The following is a 27,003-nucleotide window of genomic DNA, read 5'->3' as shown; positions in this document are numbered from 1 at the left end:
TGTACCCCTAGATCTCTTTGTTCTGTAACTCTCCCCAATGCCCTACATTAACTGAGTAAGTCCTAACCTGGTTCAACCAAAATGCATCACCTTTGTGTCATGAACAAATTTATCTCCCATATCTTCGAGCCCTTCATTCACATCATTGATATAAATTGAAAAGGTTGAGGCCCCAGCACTGATCCTTGTGGCACACCACTTGTCACATCTTGCTGACCAGTAAAATATGCATTTATTCCTACCCTCTGTTTCCTGTTAGCTTGCCAATCTTCTATCCATGCCAATATGTTACCCCCTGCACCATGAGCTTTTATTTTTTGCAGCAAACTTTGATGTGGCTCCTTATCAAATGCCTTCGGGAATTCTAAGTACATTACATCCACCAGGTTCACCTTTATCCACAGTGTATGGTACATCATCAAAGAACTCCAATAAATTGGTTAAACATGAGGGACAGGATTTATGAGCATTTAGAGAGGTTTAGTATGCTCAAGAATACTCAGCTCGGCTTTGTCAAAGGCAGATCGTGCCTTACGAGCCTGGTGGAGTTCTTCGAAAATGTGACTAAACACACTGACGAAGGGAAAGCGGTAGATGTGGTTTATATGGATTTTAGCAAGGCGTTCGATAAGGTCCCCCATGCAAGGCTTCTAAAAAAAGTGAGAGGTCATGGGATCCAAGGTGCTGCTGCCCTGTGGATCCAGAACTGGCTTGCCCAAAGGAGGCAGAGAGTGTGTATAGATGGGTCTTTTTCTAAATGGAGGTCGGTCACCAGTGGTGTGCCCCAGGGATCTGTTCTGGGACCCTTGCTGTTTGTCATTTTCATAAATGACCTGGATGAGGAAGTGGAGGGATGGGTTGGTAAGTTTGTCGACGACACGAAGGTTGGTGGGGTTGTGGATAGTCTGGAGGGATGTCAGAAGTTACAGAGGGACATAGATAGGATGCAAGACTGGGCGGAGAAGTGGCAGATGGACTTCAACCCAGATAAATGCATAGTTGTCCATTTTGGCAGGTCAAATGGGATGAAGGAGTACAATATTAAGGGAAAGACTCTTAGTACTGTGGAGGATCAGAAGGACCTTGGGGTCTGGGTCCATAGGACTCTAAAATCGGCCCCGCAGGTGAAGGAGGTGGTTGAGAAGGCATATGGTGTGCTGGCCTTTATCAATCGAGGGATTGAGTTTAGGAGTCTGGGGATAATGATGCAGCTATATAAGACCCTCGTCAGACCCCACTTGGAGTACTGTGCTCAGTTCTGGTCGCCTCATTACAGGAAGGATGTGGAAATAATTGAAAGGGTGCAGAGGAGATTTACAAGGATGTTGCCTGGATTGAGTGGCATGCCTTATGAGGATAGGCTGAGGGAGCTTGGTCTTTTCTCCTTGGAGAGACGTAGGATGAGAGGAGACCTAATAGAGGTAAATAAGATGTTGAGAGGCATAGATCGGGTGGACTCTCAGAGGCTTTTTCCCAGGGTGGAAATGGCTGCTACGAGAGGACACAGGTTTAAGGTGCTGGGGGGTAGGTACAGGGGAGATGTTAGGGGGAAGTTTTTCACACAGAGGGCGGTGGGCGAGTGGAATCGGCTGCCATCAGTGGTGGTGGAGGCGAACTCAATAGAGACTTTTAAGAGACTCCTGGATGAGTACATGGGACTTAATAGGATGGAGGGTTATAGGTAGGCCTAGAAGGTAGGGATATGTTCGGCACAACTTGTGGGGCCGAAGGGCCTGTTTGTGCTGTAGTTTTTCTATGTTTCTATGATTTCCTTTTCTCAAAACCCTATTGACTCAGCCTAATTACCCTGAATTTTACCATCTGCCTTGTTATAACATCTTTACTAATAGCTTCTAACATTTTTCCTTTGACAGATGTTAAGTTAGCTGTATATAGATTCCTGCTTTCTGTTTCTCTCCCTTGGGACCTTGGTATGCAGGAAATAGCTATCACATCTGTCTAGTAAACAACAGTGATTGCTCATCAAACATAATTGCTTAATAACAAATGCTAAAATGTTAAAGTTTAGTTGTTAGTCAAAAGTAAGGCTTACATTAACATTGCAAATGAAGTTACTGTGAAATTCCCCTAGTCGTCACATTCCAGTGCCTGTTGGGGGTCAGTGCACCTAACCAGCACGTCTTTCAGACTGTGAGAGGAAACCGGAGCACCCCGAGGAAACCCACGCAGACATGGGGAGAATGTGCAAACTCCACACAGATGGTGGCCCAAGCCGGGAATAGAACCCAGGTCCCTGGTGCTGTGAGGCAGCAGTGCTAACCACCGTACCACAGTGCCGCATTATTAAATGCTTAATAAAATCCTGAGGATGTGAAAGGCAATGCAAGTTCCATCCAAATCTTGATCTTCCTGTTTGATGTTGGCAGTTCTTAGAATCTTAGAAACCCTACAGCACAGAAAGAGGCCATTCGGCCCATCGAGTCTGCACTGACCACAATCCCACCCAGGCCCTACCCCCATATCCCTACATATTTACCCACTAATCCGTCTAACCTACGCATCCCAGGACTCTAAGGGGCAATTTTAGCATGGCCAATCAACCTAACCCGCACATCTTTGGACTGTGGGAGGAAACCGGAGCACCCGGAGGAAACCCACGCAGACACGAGGAGAATATGCAAACTCCACACAGATAGTGACCCAAGCCGGGTTATTATCTGTTCTCTCAACTGTTCTAGGGTATCATGTGCAACTCATGCAGAAGTTGTAAACTGTGGTTTCTTCCTCATTTACCAGTAAGTATTACAAAAGATGATATCATGCATCGTGATCGTAGAGAAGAATGGCTCCCTGACAGTGAACAACGTTTCCAAGCATTGTACATGGATGGCATCTATTTGGATTTGCAGGAAGTTGCTCTCGCTGGATCTCAGCTGTCTCATGCAATCACTCAGCTTGTTAATCAAACTGCACATTTGTTGCACCATGCAATACCTGGATCACGGGTGAATATATTTTTCTTTCAAATGGGAACACGAAAGTTGTGTTTATTGTAATTAATTGTGAACAAGTATGGATATATTTTTGGATAAATGAATTGACATGGTGATTTCTAACTACTGTTCGTGCATCATCTGGGGAAGGTTTGAAGCTTCAAGTTTATTTTATTAGTGTCACAAATAGGCTTACACTAACACATCAATGAAGTTACTGTGAAAATCCCCTGCCCCACACACACCATGTTGAATTTTAAAATTAATTTAAGTGATGCTTTGAAGAGTCGGCATTTGAGAAGTTATTAAAAGTGTGGTATCAAAATTGGAGTCAACAGGAATCAGTGGAAAAGTCTCAAATGGCCAAAGTTAAGCCCAGCACAATGTTTGTTTGTGATCATTAATTTCAGATCGAGGACCTCACTCAGGAGTTCCTCAGGGTAGTGTCCTAAGCCTGACCATCTTCATCAGTAACCTTCCCTCCATCATATTGTCAGATATGGGAATGTTTGCTAATGATTGCACAATGTCCACCACCAATGCTGACTCCTCAGATACTGAAGTGCCCATATGAAGCAAGTCATCGACAGTATCCAGGCTTGGGCTGACAAGTGGCAAGTAACATTCATGCCACACAAGTACCAGATAATAACCATCTCCAACAACAGAAGTTCAACCTTGATTTTACCATCTCCTCTTGATATTCAATGCAATTACCATCATTCAATCCCCCTCTAGCAACAGCCAAGGGTTACCATTGACCTGAAGCTGGACTGAACCAGACATATAAATATCTGCACCATCTACAAAGTACAAATCAGGAGTGTGATGGAATACAAACTCCAACAATATTTAAGAAACTCAGCAAAACCTGGGATAAAACAACCCACTTGATTGGCACCCCATCTACCACCTTCGGCATACTCCACTAGTAATGCACAGTGGCAGCCGTACCTATCATCTACCTGATGCACAGCAGGAACTCACCAAGGCTCCTTCAATGATACTTTCCAATCCCAACATCACCAAGGATAAAAGCAGCAGACCCCCACCTGTAAGTTCCTCTCCAAGACACTCACTATCCTGACTTGGAATTTTACTGTCATTCCTTCACTGTCACTGGGTCAAAATCCTGGAACTCCCTCCCTGATAGTACTGTGGGTGAACTTACACCATATGTAATGCTGCAGTTCAAGAAGGCAAAAGAAAAAATGCTGGAAAATCTCAGCAGGTCTGGCAGCATCTGTAAGGAGAGAAAAGGGCTGACGTTTTGAGTCCAGCCGACCCTTTGTCAAATCAGGTCCTTGAGGGCAATTAATGATGGCCAGTGAAAATGATGCCCTCGCTGCTTATTCTGTGAAAGAATATACAATAAAATATATATATAAGTTCAAAATGTGGCTTGGACAATTGCTGTGATTAGACATTTTACAATCAATCAGCTTCTGCTGGATATTCAGCAGACCTGGTGATGCAATCCTGGTAACCCTGAGTTATACAACTGAATTGAGACACATTGGCTTCTTGCCCAGGTTATCCACCTGTCCGACCTGGCCCTGGTCAGTCACTCCGACCTTTCCTGTAACTCCAGTCCTTGTGAACTGGATGCAGCTCCGATTGGAGCTCCTGGCGCTGGAGATCTACTGGCCATTTGATTGAGCAGCAGACCTTAGAGGTGGTGCTTTTGGCCCAAATTAAGGCTGGAGTCTTGCCTTAAAGCAATTAATACCCCTCCAAGGATTAAACAACTATGGGGCAATCTGCTGGAGTGGGGGCTGGCTCACTCGCAGGAAGCAGCTGGTGGGGATCTGAAATCCTGTTACGTCCAGCCCAATTTATTCCCCAAATGGATTGTGTACCATTCTATACAGGCCTGAACACTGTCGAACTTCAAACCTGTCAAATTCACAACTTCAATAAACCATACACCTGTACTCTGACTACCAGTTATATTCAGGATGAGGTTTGAGATTAAATTAACATTTGTGACATTCTGGCCCTCAGGTTATAATGAACGTGCCCTGGTCTCCTGATTGCACTGATGGCCGATGCTATGATTTTGTGACACTTGCAAAATTCTGTGACTTTTTACTCGTGATGCCCTCTGATTTTAACATAAAAATGGGGGATGATTGTTTTGCAAAAGCAAGTGTTCCCTATCACCAGACTTACGCAGGTATGTCCATTAAACATTTTAATTAATGCACTCTGGCCTATATCAATATGAACCTAATAGAGTCATATTATTGTCCATTTAGGTCTTGCTGCTTACATCAGACTGGGTATTGATGCCAGAAAACTGATAACGGGAGTTCCGTGGTTTGGTTATGACTATCCTTGTACGCAACTCTTTGAGGTAAGGACAAATGATTAATTTGCAATGCACAAGAAATGGGAGTGAATTCAGTTAATCTGAAATACATCCCTCTGGCATGTTAATTGGTGATGGTGATGTGATGGTAATTTCAGTGGGTTAGTGTTCCAGGGGCTGAGGCTAATACTCTCGGGACATGGGTCCAAATCCCACCCAGGTTTCTGGTAGAATTTAAATTCAGTAACATTTGGAACTGAAAGCTGGTCTCAGTAATGGTGACCATTAAACTATTTCTGATTGCTCTGAAAGCTATCTGCTTTACTAAAGTCCCTCAGGGAAGGAAATTTGAGATCCTCTACGTGCCTGCAGATCCACAACAATGTGGTTGATTCCTAAGGCTCTCTGCAAAGGCCCAGCAAGCCACACAGTTCAAGGAACAAATGGGAACAAAAACTGGCCTTGCCAATGATGCTTGCACCTGTGAAGGAATAAAATATCCTGTCCAATCAGAACGTTTAATCACATTTTGGAAGAGCCTATTTTTTTTTGCATTATTTCACTGAGACGTTCCCTTCAATGCATTCTCCCAGACTGCAAATCATACATTTCTCAGATCTTTTCCCCCAAAGACAAACATTTACACATCAAATCAGAGAAATATAGGCTCTGGAATAGAAAATTCAATCTCTGAGTATTTTCTGCCAATCAATTCGATGCTCGCTGATCTGAATTCCTTTTGCCAATCTTGATTCAATAATTCTTTATACTTGTAACCAACAATAATCAATCAATCTCAGATTTGTAATTTTCCATTGACTTTTTTCTGTCATAGCCTGTACAAGGGGAGATCAGTTGGGGGCTACTTGTTTTTTGATATTGACAGAGTAACTATATTCATGAATGCTATTTGTTATCCTTCTCTTTACCAGCCTGGCAGATGCAAATTGCAAGAGCATTATTTTGGAGGATCTCGTTGCAGTTCTTCTGTTGCGAAGCCGATTCTGTACAAACAGGTCATGCAGCTGCTGCCCAAATCTGTTACTGGCAGACATTGGGATGGTAATTCCGAATCCCCATATTTTGTGTACAAGGTAAGACTCTCAATCAAAGCACATTGGAGACATGTGCATTTTAAATTTGTTTAAATGGGAACATTGCAGTGTTGCATGATTCCATATTCACTGTGTATGGAGTTTAGCAAAGTTCAGGGTGTTCAGTTTGTACAGTGGAAAATGTGTGTAACTGGAAAATTGATAGGAAAATGGGAGCTGACAACAAAGGACCCAAACCAGTTTAGTTTTTTACAGCATTAAATTAATCTCCCGTCTATCCTCTCTGTTCAAAAGCACTTCATTAACTGCACGATGTGTTGGAATATTCTGAGGTTGTAAAAGATGCTACTGAAATGCAAATCGAGAAATGCAGAAACGATTGGCTGAATGGACTCTTTCTGCACCATTACTTCTCTATGGTCAGTTTTTTTTGTTCAGAATCTTTATATCTACAGCCAATATGTAAACCGATCAATCAGAGAAAACAGACACAGCGGATTATTACCATGTTGGGGAATATATTTACTCTTTAATCATGAGGTTGAGATGCCTGAAGATTGGAGAGTGGCAAATGCTGTGCCTTTGTTTAAAAAGGGCTGCAGGGGAAAACCTGGGAACTACAGGCCAGTGAGCCTTACGTCTGTGTTGGGTAAAATGTTGGAAGGTATTTTGAGAGACAGGATCTACAAGCATTTAGAGACGCAAGTACTGATTAGGGACAGTCAGCATGGCTTTGTGAATGGAAAATCATGTCTCACAAATTTGATTCAGTTTTTTGAAGGGGTAACCAAGGAGGTAGATGAGGGCAGTGCAGTTGATGTTGGCTGTATGGACTTCAGCAAGGCCTTTGACAAGGTACCGCATGGAAGGTTGTTGCATAAGGTTAAATCTCACGGGATCCAGGGTGAGGTATCTAAATGGATACAAAATTGGCTTCTTGACAGAAGCCAGAGGGTGGTTGTAGAGAACTGTTTTTCAAACTGGAGGCCTATGACCCAGCGGTGTGCCTCAGGGATCAGTGCTGGGTCCACTGTTATTTGTCATTTATATTAATGATTTGGATGAGAATATAGGAGGCATGGTTAGTAAGTTTGCGAATGACACTAAGAGTGGTGGCATAGTGGACAGTGAAGAAAGATATCTCGGATTGCAACGGGATCTTGATCAATTGGGCCAGTGGGTTGACAAATGGCAGATGGAGTTTAATTTAGACAAATGAGAGGTGATGCATTTTGGGTAGATTGAACCAGGGCAGGACTTACTCAGTTAATGGTAGGGCATTGGGGAGAGTTACAGAACAAAGAGATCTAGGGGTACATGTTCATAGCTCCTTGAAAGTGGATTCACAGGTGGACAGAGTGGTGAAGAAGGCATTCGGCATGCTTGGTTTCATCGGTCAGAACATTGAATACAGGAGTTGGAATGTCTTGTGGAAGTTGTACAAAACATTGGTAAGGCCACACTTGGAATACTGTGTGCAATTCTGGTCACCCTATTATTGAAAAGATATTATTAAACTAGAAAGAGTGCAGAAAAGATTTACTAGGATGCTACCGGGACTTGATGGATCGATTGAGAAGGAGAGGCTGGATAGACTGGGACTTTTTTCTCTGGAGTGTAGGAGGCCGGGGGATGAAAATTATAGAGGTCTATAAAATAATGAGGGGCACAGATCAGCTAGATAGTCAATATCTTTTCCCAAAGGTAGGGGAGTCTAAAACTAGAGGGCATAGGTTTAAGGTGAGAGGGGAGAGATACAAAAGTGTCCAGAGGGGCGATTTTTTCACACAGAGGGTGGTGAATGTCTGGAACAAGCTGCCAGAGGTAGTAGTAGAGGTGGGTACAATTTTGTATTTTAAAAAGCATTTAAATAATTACATGGATACGATGGGTATAGAGGGATATGGGCCAAATGCAGACAATTGGGATTAGCTTAGGGGTTTTAAAAAAAAGGGCGGTGTGGACAAGTTGAGCTGAAGGGCCTGTTTCCATGCTGTAAACCTCTATGACTCTATGACTTTATGACTCTATCTGCCCTGTGTTCTCATGCCGCACAGTATCTGGATGAGTTCATTAAATTTGTTGTTGTTAACAATGAACTAAAAAAATTTTTGTGGACCCTTGTTCCATGACTACTTTGGAAGTATAGTGGAAAACCCCAGCAAGTGTATTGGAGATTCTGACAATGGAGATGGGCCATTGTAGGAGAGTTCCCAAGGAAATTTCTGCTGTAGCCTTCTGTCACAAATTGTTGATTTGTTTTGCTGCACATCATTGTGTTTAGTGTGATTGCATATCTCATTGCAATCAGTTTACTGCCACCTCTGAGAAAAGTGTCCTTGCATTCAGCGCCACAGTCAAACAGTCTGGGAAGAGTGTCCTCGTAGTTAGCACTGCAACTAAACAGTCTGTGAATGATGTCCTCATATTCAAGATCGTCGCAAAGTGGAGAGTGTCCTTGCTATTGAGGCAGCAAGTAATATCAGGCAGTAAAGAGTCAGGGAAGAGGGTCCTCGCAATCAGCATTACAGTGAAGTAGCCTGGGAAGAGTTTCCTCGCAGTCAGCACTGCAGTGAAGAAGAACAAAGAGAACAAAGAACAATACAGCACAGGAATAGGCCCTTCGGCCCTCCAAGACCATGCCGCTCCCTGGTCCAACTAGACCATTCTTTTGTATCGCTCCATTCCCACTCCGTTCATGTGGCTATCTAGATAAGTCTTAAACGTTCCCAGTGTGTCCGCCTCCACCACCTTGCTTGGAAGCGCATTCCAGGCCCCCACCACCCTCTGTGTAAAATATGTCCTTCTGATATCTGTGTTAAACCTCCCCCCCTTCACCTTGAACCTATGACCCCTCGTGAACGTCACCACCGACCTGGGGAAAAGCTTCCCACCGTTCACCCTATCTGTGCCTTTCATAATTTTATACACCTCTATTAAGTCTCCCCTCATCCTCCGTCTTTCCAGGGAGAACAACCCCAGTTTACCCAATCTCTCCTCATAACTAAGCCCCTCCATACCAGGCAACATCCTGGTAAACCTCCTCTGTACTCTCTCCAAAGCCTCCACGTCCTTCTGGTAGTGTGGCGACCAGAACTGGACGCAGTATTCCAAATGCGGCCGAACCAACGTTCTATACATCTGCAACATCAGACCCCAACTTTTATACTCTATGCCCCGTCCTATAAAGGCAAGCATGCCATATGCCTTCTTCACCACCTTCTCCACCTGTGACGTCACCTTCAAGGATCTGTGGACTTGCACACCCAGGTCCCTCTGCGTATCTAGACCCTTTATGGTTCTGCCATTTATCGTATAGCTCCCCCCTACATTATTTCTACTAAAATGCATCACTTCGCATTTATCAGGATTGAACTCCATCTGCCATTTCTTTGCCCAAATTTCCAGCCTATCTATATCCTTCTGTAGCCTCTGACAATGCTCCTCACTATCTGCAAGTCCTGCCAATTTTGTGTCGTCCGCAAACTTACTGATCACCCCAGTTACACCTTCTTCCAGATCGTTTATATAAATCACAAACAGCAGAGGTCCCAATACAGAGCCCTGCGGAACACCACTAGTCACAGGCATCCAGCCGGAAAAGGACCCTTCCACTACCACCCTCTGTCTTCTGTGACCAAGTCAGTTCTCCACCCATCTAGCCACCTCCCCCTTTATCCCATGAGATCCAACCTTTTTCACCAGACTACCATGAGGGACCTTGTCAAACGCTTTAATAAAGTCCATATAGACGACATCCACGGCCCTTCCCTCGTCAACCATTCTAGTCACTTCTTCAAAAAACTCCACCAGGTTAGTGCGGCATGACCTCCCTCTCACAAAACCATGCTGACTATCGTTAATGAGTTTATTCCTTTCTAAATGCGCATACATCCTATCTCTAAGCATCTTCTCCAACAACTTCCCTACCACGGACGTCAAGCTCACCGGCCTATAATTACCCGGGTTATCCTTCCTACCCTTCTTAAATAATGGAACCACATTAGCTATCCTCCAATCCTCTGGGACCTCACCTGTGTCCAGTGACGAGACAAAGATTTGCGTCAGAGGCCCAGCGATTTCATCTCTCGTCTCCCTGAGCAGCCTGGGATAGATTCCGTCAGGCCCTGGGGATTTGTCAGTCTTTATATTCCCTAAAAAACCTAACACTCCTCCCTTGTAATGGAGATTTTCTCTAACGGGTCAACACTCCCCTCCGAGACACTCCCAGTCAGCACATCCCTCTCCTTTGTGAATACCAACGCAAAGAATTCATTTAGGATCTCCCCTACTTCTTTGGGCTCCAAGCATAATTCCCCACTTTTGTCCCCGAGAGGTCCAATTTTTCCCTGACAACCCTTTTGTTCCTAACGTATGAATAAAATGCCTTGGGATTCTCCTTAATCCTGTCTGCCAAGGACATTTCGTGACCCCTTTTTGCCCTTCTAATTCCCCGTTTGAGTTCTTTCCTACTTTCTTTGTACTCCTCCAGAGCTCCCTCCGTTTTTAGCTGCCTGGACCTAATATACGCCTCTCTTTTCTTTTTGACCAGTCCCTCAATTTCCCTGGTTATCCACGGTTCTCAAATCCTACCTTTCCTATCCTTCTTTTTTACAGGCACATGCCTGTCCTGCAGCCCTAACAACTGTTCCTTAAAAGACTCCCACATGCCAGATGTGGATTTACCCTCAAACAGCCTCTCCCAATCAAGAGCTGCCAATTTCTGCCTAATCCCAATAAAGTTAGCCTTCCCCCAATCCAACACCTTACCCTTGGGACACCACTCATCCTTTTCCATCACTATACTAAAGCTAACAGAATTGTGGTCACTATTTGCCACATGTTCCCCTACTGAAACTTTGAAGACCTGACTGGGCTCATTCCCCAGTACTCGGTCCAGTATAGCCCCCTCTCTAGTTGGGCTATCTACATGTTGTTCCAAAGAACCCTCCTGTACGCATTTTACAAATTCCTCCCCATTCAGAGTCCCAGCTCTCAGCGATTTCCAGTCTACACCAGGGAAATTGAAGTCTCCCACTACAACAACCCTATTTTTCCTGCACCTATCCAGTATCTCCTGACATATCCGTTCTTCCACTTCCCTTGGGCTGTTGGGGGGCCTGTAGTATACCCCCAACATAGTGACTGCGCCCTTCCTGTTTCTAAGCTCCACCCAGCGTGACTCGTTACATGGCCCCTCTGAATTGTCCTTCCTCTGCACCGCTGTAATATGCTCTCCAACTAATACTGCTTCTCCCCCACCTCTTTTGGCCCCTCCTCTGTCTCGCCTAAAATACTTGTACCCCTGTCCCTCTTTCAACCAAGTCTCTGTCACCGCAACCACATCCAAATTCCTCGTGAGCATTAGTCTGGGAAGAGTGGCCTCGCAGTCAACATTACAGTGAAGCAGTCTGGGAAGAGTGTCCTCGCAGTCAGCACTGCAGTGAAGTCATCTGGGAAGAGTGTCCTCGCAGTCAGCATTATGGTGAAGCAGTCTGAGAAGAGTGACTTCGCAGCCTGCATTACAGTGAAGCAGTCTGGGAAGAGTGTCCCCGCAGTCAGTTCTTGTTGAAAACTGAATGAATGTTGGCATTGCAGAATGCCCGTGAGTGAGCTGTGCAAAATCTGAGTGCTTGTTTGTAATTTTGAGCTCCTTGACGTCAGAGTTCAAGTGATATTGGACAAGTGGAAGCAGCTGATTGGTTGTGTCTGGTCATGTAAGTATTTACTATTAGTTTTCCCAGACTGTTTCACTGCAGTGCTGACTGTGAGGACACTCTTCCCAGACTGCTTCACTTATAGTTTTTAAGGTCTTTATTTTGTGGTCTATAGTTTGTAAGGACTAGATTTATTAGCACAAGAGAGAGTGCACGAAGCAGTGAGAGTGGCATTTTTTAAGAGTGAGACTTAGGCTAAGGGTGGAGAGAGATATATTTTTGTTGGAAGAAGGGACTAACTGGAAAACAATTGAAATAAGTGATAACATGGTTATTATAATACAGTAATGTAAGTAAGTAGGGAAAAGGATGTAATGTTAGCTTAAGGAAGGTAAGTTGATAGCATTTTTATACATCGTGACTCCAGAATAGTGTGTTGCCTCCTCCAGGGTCCAGGATGTCACTGAACAGCATCATGGTGTCCTGAAGTGGGAGGGTTATAAGACAGAGGTCATGGCATTATGGAGACATGGCTCCAAGGTGAACAAGGATGGGAAATAAACGTTGAGGGCTATTCAATGTTTAGGAAGGATAGATAGAAAGAAAAGTGGTGGAGTTGCATTGTTGATTAAAGATGATTTTAATACACTATTGAGCAAAGACATTACCATAGATGATGTGGAATCTGTATGGGCCGAGGTAAGAAACAACAAGAGGTGAAAAACATTGATGGGGTGGTGTACAGACCAGCAAACTGTTGTGGTAATGTTGGGAAAAGCATTAGACAGAGAATCAGAGATGCATGTGTTAAAGGAACATCTGTGATTATAGACGGCTTTAATCTGCATATAGATTGGGAGAGTCAAATTAGTCACAGTGTATAGTGTATACGGGATGGTTTTCTGGAGCAATACATTGAGGAACCAACAAGGGATCAGGCCATCTTGGACTGGGAAGGGATTAGTTGACAATCTAGTTGTGAGAGAACCCTTGGCGACGAGTGACCATAATATGGCAGAATTCTTTGTCAAGGTGGATAATGATGTAGTTGCTTCTGAGACCAGTGTCCTGAATGTCAATAAAGGTAACTATGATGGTATGAAGCATGAATTGGCCATGACGGACTGGGAAACATTACTGAAAGGAAAGACAGTGGACAGGCAATAGCAGACATTTAAAGAACTAATAGATGAACTCCAGAAGTTGTTTGTCCCTGTTTGGCGCAAGAGGGGTGAGGGAATTGTGGCCAACAATGGCTTACAAAGGAAATTAGAGATAGTATCAGATTCAAGGAAAAAACATACAAATTGGCAAGAAAAAGCAATAGGCCTGAGGATTGGGAGCAGTTTAAAATTCAGCAAAGGAGGACAAAGGGAATTGATTAAGAAAGGAAAAATGGAGTATGAAAGTAAGCTAGCAGGGAACATAAAACTGACTGTAAAAGTTTCTATAGATACGTAAAGCGAAAAAGATTGACAAAAACAAATGTAGGCCCCTTACAGTCAGAAACAGGAGAATTCATAACGGGGAATAAGGAAATGGCTGAGGAATTGAATTTGGACTTTGCTTCAGTCTTCATAAAGGAAGACATGACTAATGGGCCAGAAGTGCTGAGAGAAAGTGCTGAATGAAAGCAGCATTAGCAGACAAATGGTTTTGGGGAAATTGATGGGATTGAAGGTGGATAAATCTCCTGATAATCTTCATCCCAGAGTAGTTAAGGAAGTGGCCCTGGAAATAGTAGATCCATTGGTGGTTATCTTCCAAAATTCTTTGGATTCTGGAATAGTTCCTACAGATTGGAGGGTAGCTAATATAAACACGCTATTAAAAAAGGGAGGTAGAGAGAAAACAGGGAACTATAGACAGTGAGCCTAATGTTGGTACTGGGGAAGTTGCTAGAGTGCATTATTCAGGATTTCATAACTTGACATTTGGAAAACAATAGTATAGTCAGACAAAGTCAGCATAGATTTACAAAAGTGAATCATGCTTGACAAATCTATTGGAAATTTTTGAGGATGTAACTAGTAGAGTTGACCGAGGAGAACCAGTGGACGTGGTTTATTTAGACTTTCAGGATGCTTTCAACAAAGTCTCACATAACAGACTACTATGTAAAGTTAAAGCACATGCGATTGCAGATAATGTCTTGAGATGGATAGAAAGCTGGTTAGCAGATAGGAAGCAAAGAGTTCGCATAAATGGGTCTTTTTCTGATTGGCAGTCAGTGACTAGTGGGGTTCCGCAGGGATCTGTGCTAGGACCTCAACTGTTCACATTATATATTAATGATTTGGAAGAGGGAACTGAATGTATTATCTCCAAATTTGCAGATGATACAAAGTTGGGTGCGAGGGTGAGCTATGAGGAGGATACAGAGATGTTTCAGCATGATTTGGACAGGCTGAGTGTGTGGGCATCTGCATGATAGATGCAGTATAATGTGGATAAATGTGAGGTTATCCACTTTGGTAACAATAATAGGGAGACGGATTATTACTTCAATGGGTGTAAATTGAAAGAGGTGGATACTCAATGAGACCTTGTTGTCCCCGTGCATCAGTCGCTGAAAGTAAGCGACAGCTACAGTAGGCAGTAAAAAAGGCAAATGGTATGTTGGCCTTCATAGTGAGAGGATTTGAGTACAGGGATAGGGATGTTTTGCTGCGATTGTATAGGGCACTGGTGAGGCCACACCTGGAGTATTGTGTGCAATTTTGGTGTCCTTATCTGAGGAAGGATGTCCATGCTATAGAGGGAGTACAGCGAAGGTTTACCAGGCTGATTCCTGGGATGGCAAGTTTACCATAGAACCATAGAAAATTACAGCTCAGAAACAGGTCTTTTGGCCCTTCTTGTCTGTGCTGAACCATTCTTTGCCTAATACCACTTGCCTGCACTTGGACCATATCCCTCCACACCCCTCTCATCCATGAACCCGTCCAAGTTTTTCTTAAATGTTAAAAGTGACCCCGCATTTACCACTTTATCCGGCAGCTCATTCCACACTCCCACCACTCTCTGCGTGAAGAAGCCCCCCCTAATATTCCCTTTAAACTTTTCTCCTTTCACCCTTAACCCATGCCCTCTGGTTTTTTTCCCCCTAGCCTCAGTGGGAAAAGCCTGCTTGCATTCACTCTATACCCATCAAAATCTTATACACCTCTATCAAATCTCCCCTCATTCTTCTACGCTCCAGGGAATAAAGTCCCAACCTATTCAATCTCTCTCTGTAACTCAGCTTCTTAAGTCCTGGCAACATCCTTGTGAACCTTCTCTGCACTCTTTCAACCTTATTTACATCCTTCCCATAACTAGGTGACCAAAACTGTACACAATACTCTAAATCCGGCCTCACCAATGCCTTATACTATCTTACCATAACATTCCAACTTTTATACTCAATACTCCGGTTTATAAAGGCCAATGTACCAAAGGCACTCTTTACAACCCTATCCACCTGTGACGTCACTTTTAGGGAATTCTGTACCTGTATTCCCAGATCCCTCTGTTCAACTGCATTCTTCAGAGTCCTACCATTTACCCTGTACGTTCTACTTTGGTTTTTCCTTCCAAAGTGCAATATCTCACACTTGTCTGCGCTAAATTCCATTTGCCATTTTTCAGCCCATTTTTCTAGTTGGTCCAAATCTCTCTGCAAGCTTTGAAAACCTTCCTCACTATCCACTACACCTCCAATCTTTGTATCATCAGCAAATTTGCTGATCCAATTTACCACATTATCATCCAGATCATTGATACAGATGACAAACAACAATGGACCCAACACCGATCCCTGAGGAGGTTACCAGGAAAGTTGATGAAGGGAAGTTGTCTACCTGGATTTCAGCAAGCCTTTGACAAGTCCCTCATGGGAGGTTAGTTAGGAAGGTTCGGTCGCTGGGTATACATGGGGAGGTAGTAAATTGGATTAGACACTGGCTCAATGGAAGAACCATTGAGTTTCACTGGCTGTCTTGTCTGGAGACAATACACATCTTTTTAGCCTGTCTTGATGCTCTCTCCACTCCCATTGTTTTGTTTCTTAAAGACTTGATTAGTTGTAAGTATTCGCATTCCAACCATTATTCATGTAAATTGAGTCTGTGTCTTTATAAGCTCTGTTTGTGAACAGAATTCCCACTCAACTGAAGAAGGGGCTTAGAGCTTCGAAAGCTTGTGTGGCTTTTGCTACCAAATAAACCTGTTGGACTTTAACCTGGTGTTGTTAAACTTCTTTCAATGGAAGAAGCCAGAGAGTGGTTGTGGAGGATTGCTGAGTGGAGGCCTGTGACTGGTGAATCATTTCATCAGCACAGATGTTGTGTCAAGTGAGATACCTTTGCTTCTGAGTAGACCATCGATGAAGAAAACACACATGAAACTGGATATGGAAAATGATGAGGCAACAGTTTTTGGAAAAACGATGACTTACAATTTACACAGTTGGGACACTATTATATTCCCTTAATGAAAAATAATTTTTTGGATAAAGAGGTTAAGGAAGTGTTATTAGCATGTAGAAATGGGACTTAAGCTGATAAAAAGCTCATTTTATTGAAGTTGGCATTGGCAATTTGCGCATCCGTCTCCTCAGAGGTTGCAAAATTTATTAACGGGTGAGCCGTAAGAGACGAGGACTATTCTTAGCTGATTGAACAGGTCAGTGATCGGTGTGAGGTTTGTAGGAAGTACAGAAGGAAACCATCACGACCCATAGTAACTCTACCCTTGGCCAGAGATTTTAACGACGTTGTAGCCATAGACCCTAAGATCTGGGTAAAGCAAACAAAATATTCATTTTGCACTTTGTAGATTTAGCGGCCAGATTTAGTCAATCAACAGTTATACGCAGTAAAGAAAAGAGAGTAATCCTGGATCAGATCATGGGAAAATGGATAGGGACAGGAATGGGGCAACTGGCAAGATTCTTTACAGACAATTGGTGAAGGAGGGGGAGGGAATTTGCTCACGATGAGTTTAGGGACATGTTTGAAAACATGAATATCATAGTCATGGATATGGCTGCAGAAAGCCCATTTAATAATGGGGTGTGTGAGAGGAACCATGCAGGAATAGATTACATGCTTCAGAAAATTTAGGCAGATCGACCAAGTTACATGTTAAATTCAACCCTAGCATGGGCGGTACATGCAAAGAATGCATTGCAGATGGTCGGGTGGTATAGTCCATGTCAATTAGTATTTGGTAGAAATCCTAAAATTCTGTCCTTTTTGCATGACCAGCCTCCAGCTTGGGAAGGGACTACAATTAGCTCTGCCTTTGCTGAGCTTTTAAATGCATTGCATAGAAGTAGACAAGCATTTATGGAAGCAGAGGTCTCTGAAAGACTTCACAGGGCTTGAAGGCACAATGTACAGCCATCAAACACCATTTTTCAGCAAAGAGACTTAGTATACTATAAGAGAGACAATTTTAATGAATGGAAAGGCCCAGGGAAGGTTGTGGGCATAGATGGCAAAACAATTGTTTTGCAACATGGCAATCAGACTGTTAGGGTACATTCATCAAGGATAATGGGTACAGATTACAAACTTGTGAATTTAGAAAGAGCAGATGAACATGATGAAGAACCAAGGTCATCTGAAACTCACGAGTTATGAGGACCAGTTATCTGAAATGAACAGAGTATCTGTAGAGGAACACAATATTTCTGATGAACTAGAACAGGTCATTTTTTTCCAAAGGACAACTGCCAAATGTTGGTACAAAAGTGACTTACTTGCCTGAAGGGTCTAGTCAAAAGAAGGGTGCAACTGTTATTAGTCGAGCAGGAAAAGCCACTGGAAATATAAACACTGGTTGAATGTACAGAATACAGGGGAGGACGTCTGGACCATGGATTGGGAACATGAAGTTCAAAAATTGAGGCCACAGAAACATAGTGTCAGTTCAGACAGTAAGTCCAATAGTGAAAGAGATCACAGGAAGAGACCGAGAATTATTGAAAGATCATCCCACAACAGGAGGGAAATATCAAGCAGAGGTAGTTCAGAATGCGATATCAGGCAGGATAGGGGGCATAGCTTAACAAGATCTCGGAATATGGGTAAGACTATGAATGCTACTAGGAGTAGAAGCCCACATGCTCATGACATTTTGGTGGCTTCCAATAAGTTAGATGAAAAAGTTATAAAAGATGTCACACAGCAAGAAGTGCATAGTTGGAGTGAATTCTGGGTATACACGGAGGTAGTAGATAGGGTGTGTAAAGAGGGATTTTCTGAGGTGTCCCACTGACATGCTCTGAATTTAGTTGACCTCACTTAACCAATATATATATAGACTACAAAAGAAAGTGTATAGTTAAAGAATGAAAAGGAATTTATTTGCTGATGCATGCATAGAACCATAGACCATAGAACCATAGAAAATTACAGCTCAGAAACAGGCCTTTTGGCCCTTCTTGTCTGTGCCGAACCATTTTATGCCTAGTCCCACTGACCTGCACTTGGACCATATCCCTCCACACCCCTCTCATCCATGAACCCGTCCAAGTTTTTCTTAAATGTTAAAAGTGACCACTTTATCCGGCAGCTCATTCCACACTCCCACCACTCTCTGCGTGAAGAAGCCCCCCCTCTCCATCAGGAGAGAGACACAGTGAATAAGAGTTGACTGTCCTCTCTGAGCTAACCTCGCAATTGTAAAATTGTTACATTATTCTAAATATTTCAATAACCTGCCCAGCCTAATCAAGCAGACTGGATGGTCCAATTACAATATTACACATTATTACCTTGGCCAATAACGTTCTACCTGTCAATAGGAATGGGAGATCATTCGTTCATTGCCCCTGTAGGTTCCAACCCATTTACCTAGGAAACCTAACCCACGTCAATTCCGGTAACCAAGGCCATAGCTAACATCTGTGAACATTAATTGGTGAAAGGAGTCATTCTCTGTCTGATTTTGGCCTCTTATCAGCTTGACAGACTTCTCCAGCCTCGCTACCCATGAACAAATCCACTCCCTTATATACCAGGCCTATTAAACTTGCTTTCGCCTATCCAAAATCAGATAAAAGAAGCTGCCTTTCCATGCTCCATTGTATTAAAGGAAGTTGGTCTGTCTACCACTGTGTTTCTCATCATGCTGCATTCAGAACAAAGTTGGCTAAGGCGCACAATACATTTATATTGAAAATACAGTTTAATCTTATAATATTTGGTTAATTTGTGGTTATACAGTCTATAATACCTTTGCATATTTTGTTCCAGGCACATTGTGAATTCTCACTATATATAAGGCACTTTATAATTACCTTAACCTAGTCTACTTATTGTAGTGAAACTAAAATGAAGGGCCTCATAATAAGAATGTTTTACAACCTCCCATCAGTCCCTGTTTTTGGCCCTTGGCTATATCCCAAGATAAGGCCACTAAATAGAAGTGTCCCAATACTTGTTCCTGTGTCCTGAAGGATGTCTGGTTCCTTTGTATCCTTGCTTGCTCAACTGAACAGCCATCACTGGTACCATCTCTTCTCTGGACTTGGACAACCTTGCACAGGCACACTTAACTACATTGACAATCAATGCCAAGATCATCATGAAGAGTATTGCAATCCCTTTAAGATTGATGTTCCCAAGGAACCTAGCCAGCCTGACAGCTAACCACCTAAGGTAAATGGTTCAGGGTCTTTGAGTTTCTCCACCTATTTTCTGATCTGATTAACCAGATTAGTTATGTTTTCTGAACTACCTGGCATGTAAGTGCAACACTCTGATCCAATCACTGCACAAATCACTCTGATCCAATCACTGCACAAGAAGCTGTTCTTGAGTTGGTCGGTACGTGACCTCAGACTTTTGTATCTTTTTCCTGACGGAAGAAGGTGGAAGAGAGAATGTGCAGGGTGTGTGGGGTCCTTAATTATGCTGACTGCTTTGCCGAGGCAGCGGGAAGTGTAGACAGAGTCAATGGATGGGAGGCTGGTTTGCGTGATGGATTGGACTACATTCATGACCCTTTGTAGTTCCTTGCGGTCTTGGGCAGAGCAGGAGCCATACCAAGCTGTGATACAACCAGAAAGAATGCTTTCTATGGTGCATCTGTAAAAGTTGGTGGGAGTCGTAGCTGACATGACAAGCTTCTTTGGTCTTCTGAGAAAGTAGAGGCGTTGCTGTGATTTCTTAACTATAGTGTCGGCATGGGGGGACCAGGACAGGTTGTTGGTGATCTGGACACCTAAAAACCTGAAGCTTTTGACCGTTTCTACTTCATCCCCATTGATGTAGACAGGGGCATGTTCTCCACTACGCGTTCTGAAGTTGATGACAATATCTTTCTTTTTATTGAAATTGAGGGAGAGATTATCGTCGTCCCACCAGTTCATCAGATTCTCTATCTCATTCCTGTACTCTGTCTCATCATTGTTTAAGATCCAACCCACTACGGTGGTGTCATCAGCAAACTGGCTGGGACTCTAGCTTGGTCCGGTATTGTCTTTTGGCATCTTTGATGGATCTCCTTAGATCATATCTGGCTTTCTCGTCTAAGTCAGGTCGCCTGACTTGAACGCCTCAGACCTAGACTTCAGCAAGCAGTGGATATCCCTGTTTATCCATGGTTTCCGGTTGGGGAACACACAGATTTGCTGCTTTGGCACACAGTCTTCTGCACACTTACTAATGAAGTCAGTTATTGTAGTGATGTACTCGTTCAGGTTGGTCGCAGAGTTTTAAAATACTGACCAGTCCACTGACTCTAAGCAGACCCGTAGGAGATCATCGGATTCCTCTGACCAACATTGCATGACTTTCTTTGATGGATTATCCTGCTTCAGTTTTTGTTTATAGGCCGGGAGCAGGAGCACAGCTTTGTGGTCTGATTTGCCAAAGTGGGGGCGGGTGATAGAGCGGTAGGCATGTTTGATATTTGTGTAGCAGTGGTCTAGGATGTTTGGGCCTCTGCTGGAACAGGATAGGTCTTGGTGGTAACTTGGAAGTACGCTCTTGAGCTTAGCCTGATTGAAGTCCCCGACCACGATGAACAAGGCCTCGGATGTTTTGACTCGAGGCTATTTGTAGCGGTGTATATTTGGTCCAGCACAATTTTTACATCTGCATGAGGTGAGATGTAAACTGCCATCGGAATAACAGAGGTGTACTCCCGCAGAAGGTAGTGGGGCGACATTTTAGTGTCAGGTCTTCTAGGTCCAGGGAACAGAAACACACCAGTGTTGCTATGTCTAGTCACTAATGAAGTGTTGATTAGGAAGCAAACCCCAGCTCCCCTACTCTTGCCGGAGGCTGCTGTGCAGGCCATTCAATGGATTGAGAAGCCCTCTGGTTGTAGGGCACAGTCCAGAGAAGCAGGAGTGAGCCACGTCTCCGTGAAACAGAGCACACACCATATTGGGGAAACAATATGCCAATGAATCGTTCTGTTTCTGTAATAGCTCGTCGATGTCTTGGCAGGGAAGGGAGTTTAGGAGTGTGATATCTGTATGGGATTACATATCTGAGGTAACACGACCCCTTCCATCCAACAGGAAGCCAAGGATATGCCCTATCCCCACAAATCCAATATGCTCCATTGAGAGTTGGATAAATGTTGCCTTCTCTGTAGCAATAAGAATTATTGCAAGATTGGTCCTTACTGGGTGGACGCAGGCATAACCAAGTGGTTCAATCTACCATGTGGTCACATTCACTCATGCCTAAATTTTCTCCTTGGCCTTCCATGTTTCCAGCACAATATATCCCTTTTGGTTTTGGTGTTGGGTGTTTTAATACTAAACTGATTTCCCGAGGTTATCGATAGGTGTTTATATGACCTAACCTCCCTGCATAAGACTCACTATTATGAAATTCTTTCCCTACCTCTCTACTGATGAATTCTGGTATTGGGTGTCCAGGATAATTGGAATTCTCGGCTGTTTGATCCACCATTACTAACTCTGACCATGTTAAGGGCATTAGCTTAGAATCTTAGAAACCCTACAGCACAGAAAGAGGCCATTTGGCCCATCGAGTCTGCACCGACCACAATCCCGCCCAGGCCCTACCCCCATATCCCTACATATTTACCGACTAATCCCTCTAACCTACGCATCCCAGGACACTAAGGGCAATTTTAGCTTGGCCAATCAACCTAACCCGCACATCTTTGTGGGAGGAAACCGGAGCACCCGGAGGAAACCCACGCAGACACGAGGAGAAAGTGCAAACTCCACACAGACAGTGACCCAAGCCGGGAATCGAACCCAGGTCCCTGGAGCTGTGAAGCAGCAGTGCTAACCACTGTGCTACCGTGCCGCTGTAATGGTATTCCCCCTCCTGCATGTATGGGGATGTGCGAACATATCCAACACTTCGCCTGACTGGTCAATCTAGCATATGTGTGTGCCAGACATAAGTAAGTATTAACACGTACCTCCCAAGGGGAACGCTAAAGGACCTCAGTTGCTGGTCCCACCCGAGTCAAAATCTGTACATTCAATATTAAAAAGATATAATCACATGCATTCATTATAGCAGTCTCTACAACTTCTGTCTTACAATCAAACACAATTGTTAATCGATGTCAGGTAGTAATAAAGCTTGTTTATAAAACTTGCCCAATCACCGCTCCACATGTTGTATGCGCTCGTGACTTGACTTGCTTCTACATTGGGGGACGTCCAGTCGATCTTCATTGGAGCTGTGCCTTGATTGTCATCTTCGTTGTAGCATACAATCTTCTTCCAGCATACAATCTGTAATCCAACCCAGATGGACTCGCGGCCTTAAAATTAGCAATTAGAATAAATTTGATCTAATCAGATTCTCTCTACTTCTGCTATTATAATAAATTATCAGTCGCTGGGTCAAGTTCGCTATTGTGGGGCTTACCACCAGGGTACAGCTTTAACTGAGTCCAGTGTCTTCAGCGTGGGCCGCAATTCTCATCAAGCAGGGCACATGTCTGCTCTGTAACCACAACATCAAAAGGCCCTTCCCAGCAAGTTCCTAGTCCTTTTTGTCTGTCATGAGTTTCACCATTACCTTATCTCCCGGTGAAGGCAACATGGGAGTACTCTCTCCCGCCAACTTAGTCCAATCTCCATGCTACCGTTGCGTGATCACCTGCTTTTTGAGAAAATGCAGACACTCTAGTAGATCCCTCATAAACTGAAATATTGTGACTCGGCCTATTTCTAATTCTCCTCCACCTGTAACTGCGTCCTCTGGGAGATGCATTGCTCTCCCTGTCATCAGCTCAAAAGGGGTCAATCTTGTTCTACGAGCAGGAGCAGCCCTTTGACGCAGCAAAATTGCAGGCAAGGCCCACATCCTGTTATTTCCTTCTTCTAAGCTAGCTTTGGCTAAACTGTTCTTCAGTGTTCGATTCATCCTGTCCACCATCCCTGAACCCTGAGGGCGATATGGTATGTGAAACCTCTGCCTTATTCCCAACATTCAACAGACATCTTTCAAAACTCTTCCTGTGAGATGAGTTCCCTGATCAGAATCCAGCTGAAGAGGCATTCCCCACCGGGGAATTACCTCATTTGCTAATATCACATCTCCTGTTGTAGCTGTGGCATCTTTACATAGGAATGCTTCAATCCATCGAGTAAACTGGTCAACAATTACTAAACAGTTTGTTTTTCCCTGTACCTGTGGTAACAGATCTATAAAATCCATTTGTAAATTCTCCCAGGGTCCTTTGGGTCTGGGTTGACTTCCCATTTTAATCTTGCAGGGATGTCCTGGCTCCACTAGGGTGCACTGCAGACACATAGAAATCATAGAAACCCTACAGTGCAGAAGGAGGCCATTCGGCCCATCGAGTTGGCACCGACCACAATCCCACCCAGGCCCTACCCCCACATATTTTATCCGCTAATCCCTCTAACCTACACATCTCAGGACTCTAAGGGGCAATTTTTAGCATGGCCAATCAACCTAACCCGCACATCTTTGGACTGTGGGAGGAAACCGGAGCACCCGGAGGAAACCCACGCAGACACGAGGAGAATGTGCAAACTCTCACACAGACAGTGACCCAAGCCGGGAATCGAACCCAGGTTCCTGGAGCTGTGAAGCAGCAGTGCTAACCACTGTGCTACCGTGCCGCCCCTGACAACACTTTGTTATCTCTTGCCCCATCTCTTTACAATGTCAACGTTTCTTCAATAAATCAAGCATTCTGTCCCTGCTCATGTGAGCTATTCCATGATAAATCCTCAGCAGCGAGTGCTGTATTGTTTTAGGAACTATTATTTTTTCTTCTCTCCTCCATATTCCATCATGACCTTTCTGCCCTCCATCTTTTCTCTATTGCTCCTTTTTCTCTTCATCTGCTTGTTCCTGCGCTTGTTTTACATCGATATCTCGACTGTCCTCAACTGCTACAGCTGCCAACCCTGCAGGCCGTGTCCACTCTCAATCCTGCTCTACTACGTCCTTTGCTGCCTGGTCGGCAAAATGATTTCCTTGCTGTACTTTAGTCTCAATTTTCCAGTCCTCAATTACTGCTGCTTCTAATGGAACACCAGCTGCCTGGAGTAAATTCCTGATTAAAGCCTCATGCTCTATATGACCCCCACTCAAAGTCACAAAACCACGTCGTCCCCGAGCTTTCATATAATCATGCATGACTCCAAAAGTGTAACGGCTGTCTGTAAAAACATTAACCCTTTTCCCTTTGCTCCACTCTAAAGCTTTAGTTAAAGCTATAAAGCTACTTGTGTTGAATCACTTCCCGGGAACTGCTTCCCTGCTATCGCTTCTCCCTCTTTGTTCACCACTGCCCAATGCTGTACGGGGTTTTCCATCCACATACTTCCTTGCACCATCTGCATATAAGTTAATTCCCCTTCGCCTGCCATCGGCTCTTCTGCTAATCCTTCACTTGCTTCTTCTTCTAGTTCTACAGCACATTCATTTCCATTCCCTCGACATTCAATCCCCCTGCTGGGTTTCCCCTGACATCTCTGCTGATCTCCACATGCTTATCTCCCGGTAAGAGATTCGCCCATCGCTTCTAGGAGCTGGACAATAGTCTGCTGGACAATAGTATGCGGGCTATGGAGGATTATTTTACCCATTAAGGTGAGGGACTCCAACACACTGATCGTCCACGACGTGCAAACTAGTACCCTCACACACCGAAGCATCCCTCTGGCAACTGAGTCTAACAGAGTGGAGTAATACCCCACTGGTCTCAATCTGTCCCCATGCCGCTGAGCAACGACAGCTCTCTGTATTCCATCATTTTCCTCACAGAAAATCTGGAATGGTTTGGTGAGCTGGGGCTGCCACTAAAGCGTGTTTCAAATCTGATAAAAGTTTGCACTTCTGCATCTCCCCACTTTATCTTTTCCTGACTAGCCCTTCCTCCCTTTATCAAGTCCTGTAAGGGTTTTACCACTTGGGCATGATCTTCCACAAAATTCCTACGAAAGTTAAAAAATCTTCAATACTTGCCTTAACCTTTTCCCGATGAAAAGCCTTAGTAAACAAATAACCTTCCCCCGGTCCTCTGGAATCTCTTTTTTTTCCCCCGAATTCTATAACATAATAACATCTTTGAAACAGAAATCAAACCTTTCAATTTGATCACAGGCCATAACTTATTTTGATTGTTCTTATCTTAAATAACATCATTTGATTAGGGTAACTTGCTTACAGCACATTTTTTAATGTCAGAATCATCCCAAACTCAGAAAACAGAGTTTTGGGCCTTCAACTGTTCGTTACTGTCTATTTTATCTCTTCTTTCTTTTAAGAAAACTTTGTCCCTTCATCCATAGCTATCACCTAAACTGCGTTCTATTTACTGGAATCCCTTTAAATGTCTCTCTTGTATCCAATGAATCCCACTTTTAATTCTATCCTCCTCTGTTTACTATCAACTCCTCTATAACATATCTTTTATTACCCTGTTCATTTTCCTTTCTCATTTATTCCATCAAATAATTTCCCTCATCTCTAATGATATTCACCTGTCAATTCAGTGTTATAGGCGGAACTCTCTCTGTTAGCCCATCTGGCATCTAATACAGTTTTCAACCTTCCCATATTCATAATTTACAACAGGGTGTGCTTTATGTTCAGAACTACTCCAATCTTGTGATTGATTCACTAACTTTGCAAATCCATGTCACACCTTTCAACTAGAGTGCATTATGGCAGTATAATAATTCCCATCATTAAACATGCATTCCTATTTCACCTTATGTAGCTCCCCACTAAACGTTCTCCCCCTTTCTGGTAGACTTTTGATTTTATGTCTTAAAACTACTGCAGGTCTTTTAACACAAAGATCCATCCTGTCTGGGACAGAATGGGTTAATTCTCTGCTTGTTTCAGAAGGGGCGGAGTAAGTTCACTCAGATAGACATCATCACTTCAAACACTCAGGAATAATTCTTTCCATTTATCTTTTGATTGTCAGTTATATCAAGAATACATTTTTGAATTTAACAACAAGCCTGATCCAGATTAATCCAAAATGAGATTTATTTTTATCCCTTCTAAATTAAGACTTTTACACTTACAATCTCTCTAGCTTAAGCTCGAAGTTTACATGTTTAATTATTTCTACAACTCTGCCTCTGCAACCAACACAGGCAGATACAAAATCAAATCAACTATGTGCTGAAATGATTAACTCTCCCTACAACTTTTCAGACATAACATAACGCCATCTTGAAATTGATTTTCCCTTCCCAACATGGCAGATCACAATCTCTGTCGGATTCCTATTCTTGAAAATGACCATGGCCATCGATCATCAGCAAGACCAAGAAATCCTGACCCTGCCTCAATTGCACTATCGTAAAATCTCAACTGGGGGAAAGTAAATTATTAAACTTGCACACAAAGACGCAAATTCACTCTGACCCGCTATCCCCTACTCCACCACATGATGCTCTAGATCACACAATTACATCCTTTCTCTCTGTCTCTTTGTCATACACAGAGAGTCAGTCACCCGCTTTCTTCTGTTAACCCTTTACTCCCCTCTTTGGTCTATGACACTCCAAACCAACCAATTTCTCTTTGGCT

At 43.5% G+C, this 27,003-nt stretch overlaps 1 protein-coding gene across 1 annotated transcript in view; it reads left to right on the top strand.

The window, feature by feature from the left end:
• Positions 1 to 3,888: 3,888 nt before the first annotated feature.
• Positions 3,889 to 27,003, top strand: part of LOC144497785 (di-N-acetylchitobiase-like) — a 41,254-nt gene continuing 18,139 nt past the window's right edge. The window contains exons 1-4 of the mRNA XM_078219222.1: positions 3,889 to 4,008; positions 4,959 to 5,130; positions 5,213 to 5,310; positions 6,198 to 6,359. Of these exons, the coding sequence (XP_078075348.1) occupies positions 3,889 to 4,008; positions 4,959 to 5,130; positions 5,213 to 5,310; positions 6,198 to 6,359 (552 nt within the window). The remainder of the gene's footprint in view (positions 4,009 to 4,958; positions 5,131 to 5,212; positions 5,311 to 6,197; positions 6,360 to 27,003) is intronic.

Source organism: Mustelus asterias, chromosome 8 (assembly GCF_964213995.1).
Source record: "Mustelus asterias chromosome 8, sMusAst1.hap1.1, whole genome shotgun sequence".
NCBI lineage: Eukaryota > Metazoa > Chordata > Chondrichthyes > Carcharhiniformes > Triakidae > Mustelus > Mustelus asterias.
The sequence above is the reverse complement of the archived record's forward strand: the minus strand, read 5'-3'. Positions and strand labels throughout refer to the sequence as shown.